General features: G+C 42.2%; 1 protein-coding gene across 1 annotated transcript; it reads right to left on the bottom strand.

Moving 5' to 3' along the window:
- Positions 1 to 374: 374 nt before the first annotated feature.
- PHALS_05182 (uncharacterized protein) lies at positions 375 to 1,249 on the bottom strand (the record flags this gene model as incomplete). Its single annotated transcript, XM_024718865.1, has 3 exons — positions 375 to 503; positions 596 to 896; positions 1,125 to 1,249. 3 exons carry the CDS (start codon positions 1,247 to 1,249, stop codon positions 375 to 377), a joined length of 555 nt encoding a protein of 184 aa, XP_024584222.1.
- Between the last annotated feature and the right edge of the window lie 224 nt (positions 1,250 to 1,473).

Raw genomic sequence — 1,473 nt, 5'->3', positions numbered from 1 at the left:
GTAGATTGTGTAGCTGCTAACTAATTCACTTTGGCATTTGCCTTCCTCTAATCAACATTTTCCCCTCTTGCTGACAGACAGTACAGCATCATCTGATCTTGATGCCTTGATCTACAAGGTTGGGCTCCAAAACTGCCTCATCTCCGATTTTTTTATCCACAAGGTCCGCTATCAACTACTTTCATTTCTGCTTGCATCTACGACCACATCCACTGCAACGACTGTATTTGCAATGCGTTTGGCTGTTTTCATCCTCCTTGCTTCGATAGCACTATCAGAAGGCGTCATGAAAAATAAAAAAACCAAACAAAAGTACCATCATCTGAATTTGCGTAAGAATAAACTCTCTTCAGTCGGGGGAACGCGAGGTACAACTATTCCTCGGGTTGAAAGTCATCTCTTGGAAGGTCCAACCAAGCAACTCGATAAACTTGCTTTAATGCAACCTCGCGACGAAATGAACCGGTTGCAAGCGGCTCTTGGTAAGCTTCTTGAATCAAAAGCTAAGCCATGAAATAGAATTAAATACACCACAACATTGAGCTTAAATACAAAAGTATAGTCAACTCTAGCATTCAAATATTAACTTTTGTACACCAATGCTTGGCAACGACATTTTGCGCAACTCTGATTCAGTGCCTTTAAAATTTGGCCGATTTCCAAAAAGCTTCTGAAACATCCCTAAACTAGAATCTCTCACGTAAAAAGTTTGGGCAACGAGACATTTCGTCAGATCTTGTATCAGAGATCTGGATTCGCAATGAATCGTTAGCCTCTCTGCCAATACGCTATTAAGACCCACTGGTGCAAACTGTTGGCAAGAGCACGTCTCGACAGCAGCCGTACGCTGAGCATCAGGATATATAGAGAAGTGTGTATACGGTGGTATGACAGACCTGGTATAAGATAATCAGCTAGAAATTGAGTAGAATATTTGACAGAAACAGTCAAAGGTAGTGAGTAGCACAGGAAAGCAAATTAAGGACGTATTTACTTTGCATTTCTTTAACAGTGCTCACATCGACCATTGATTAAAAATGACAGAATTGAGCTTGCTGTAAAGAAAATTCAAGCTTTGTCCTTTACTGCAAAACTATGAAGCTTTATATATAAATGATACTTACCATTTCCAGTGATCACGGGATGCTGACAAGAGCGTCTCGTCATATGCAGCTGAGTATTCGGCATCGATTAGCCAAACAAGTGCTAGTCCAGGTGCTACAGATATGATAAAGCACGTCATGGGCATGGCACAAGAGTGTCCGAACACTGTGTTTGTGCTCGGTGGCTACTCACAAGGTGCCAGCGTTGCCGATATTGCCATTGGAATTAGCACCTCGCTTGGTGTCAGTGAATGAGACTTTGGCTCCTCGTATCAAGGCTATCATGAAATTTGGTAATCCATTGAAGCTCCAAGGTCAAACGATCGAATCGTCGAGCCAGCTATACGGCTCAAAAGCAGGTGAATACCGT

Source organism: Plasmopara halstedii (genome assembly GCF_900000015.1).
Source record: "Plasmopara halstedii genome assembly, contig: Scaffold_2881, whole genome shotgun sequence".
Lineage (NCBI taxonomy): Eukaryota > Oomycota > Peronosporomycetes > Peronosporales > Peronosporaceae > Plasmopara > Plasmopara halstedii.
Note: the sequence above shows the minus strand (reverse complement) of the source record. Positions and strands in the feature narration are given on the sequence as shown.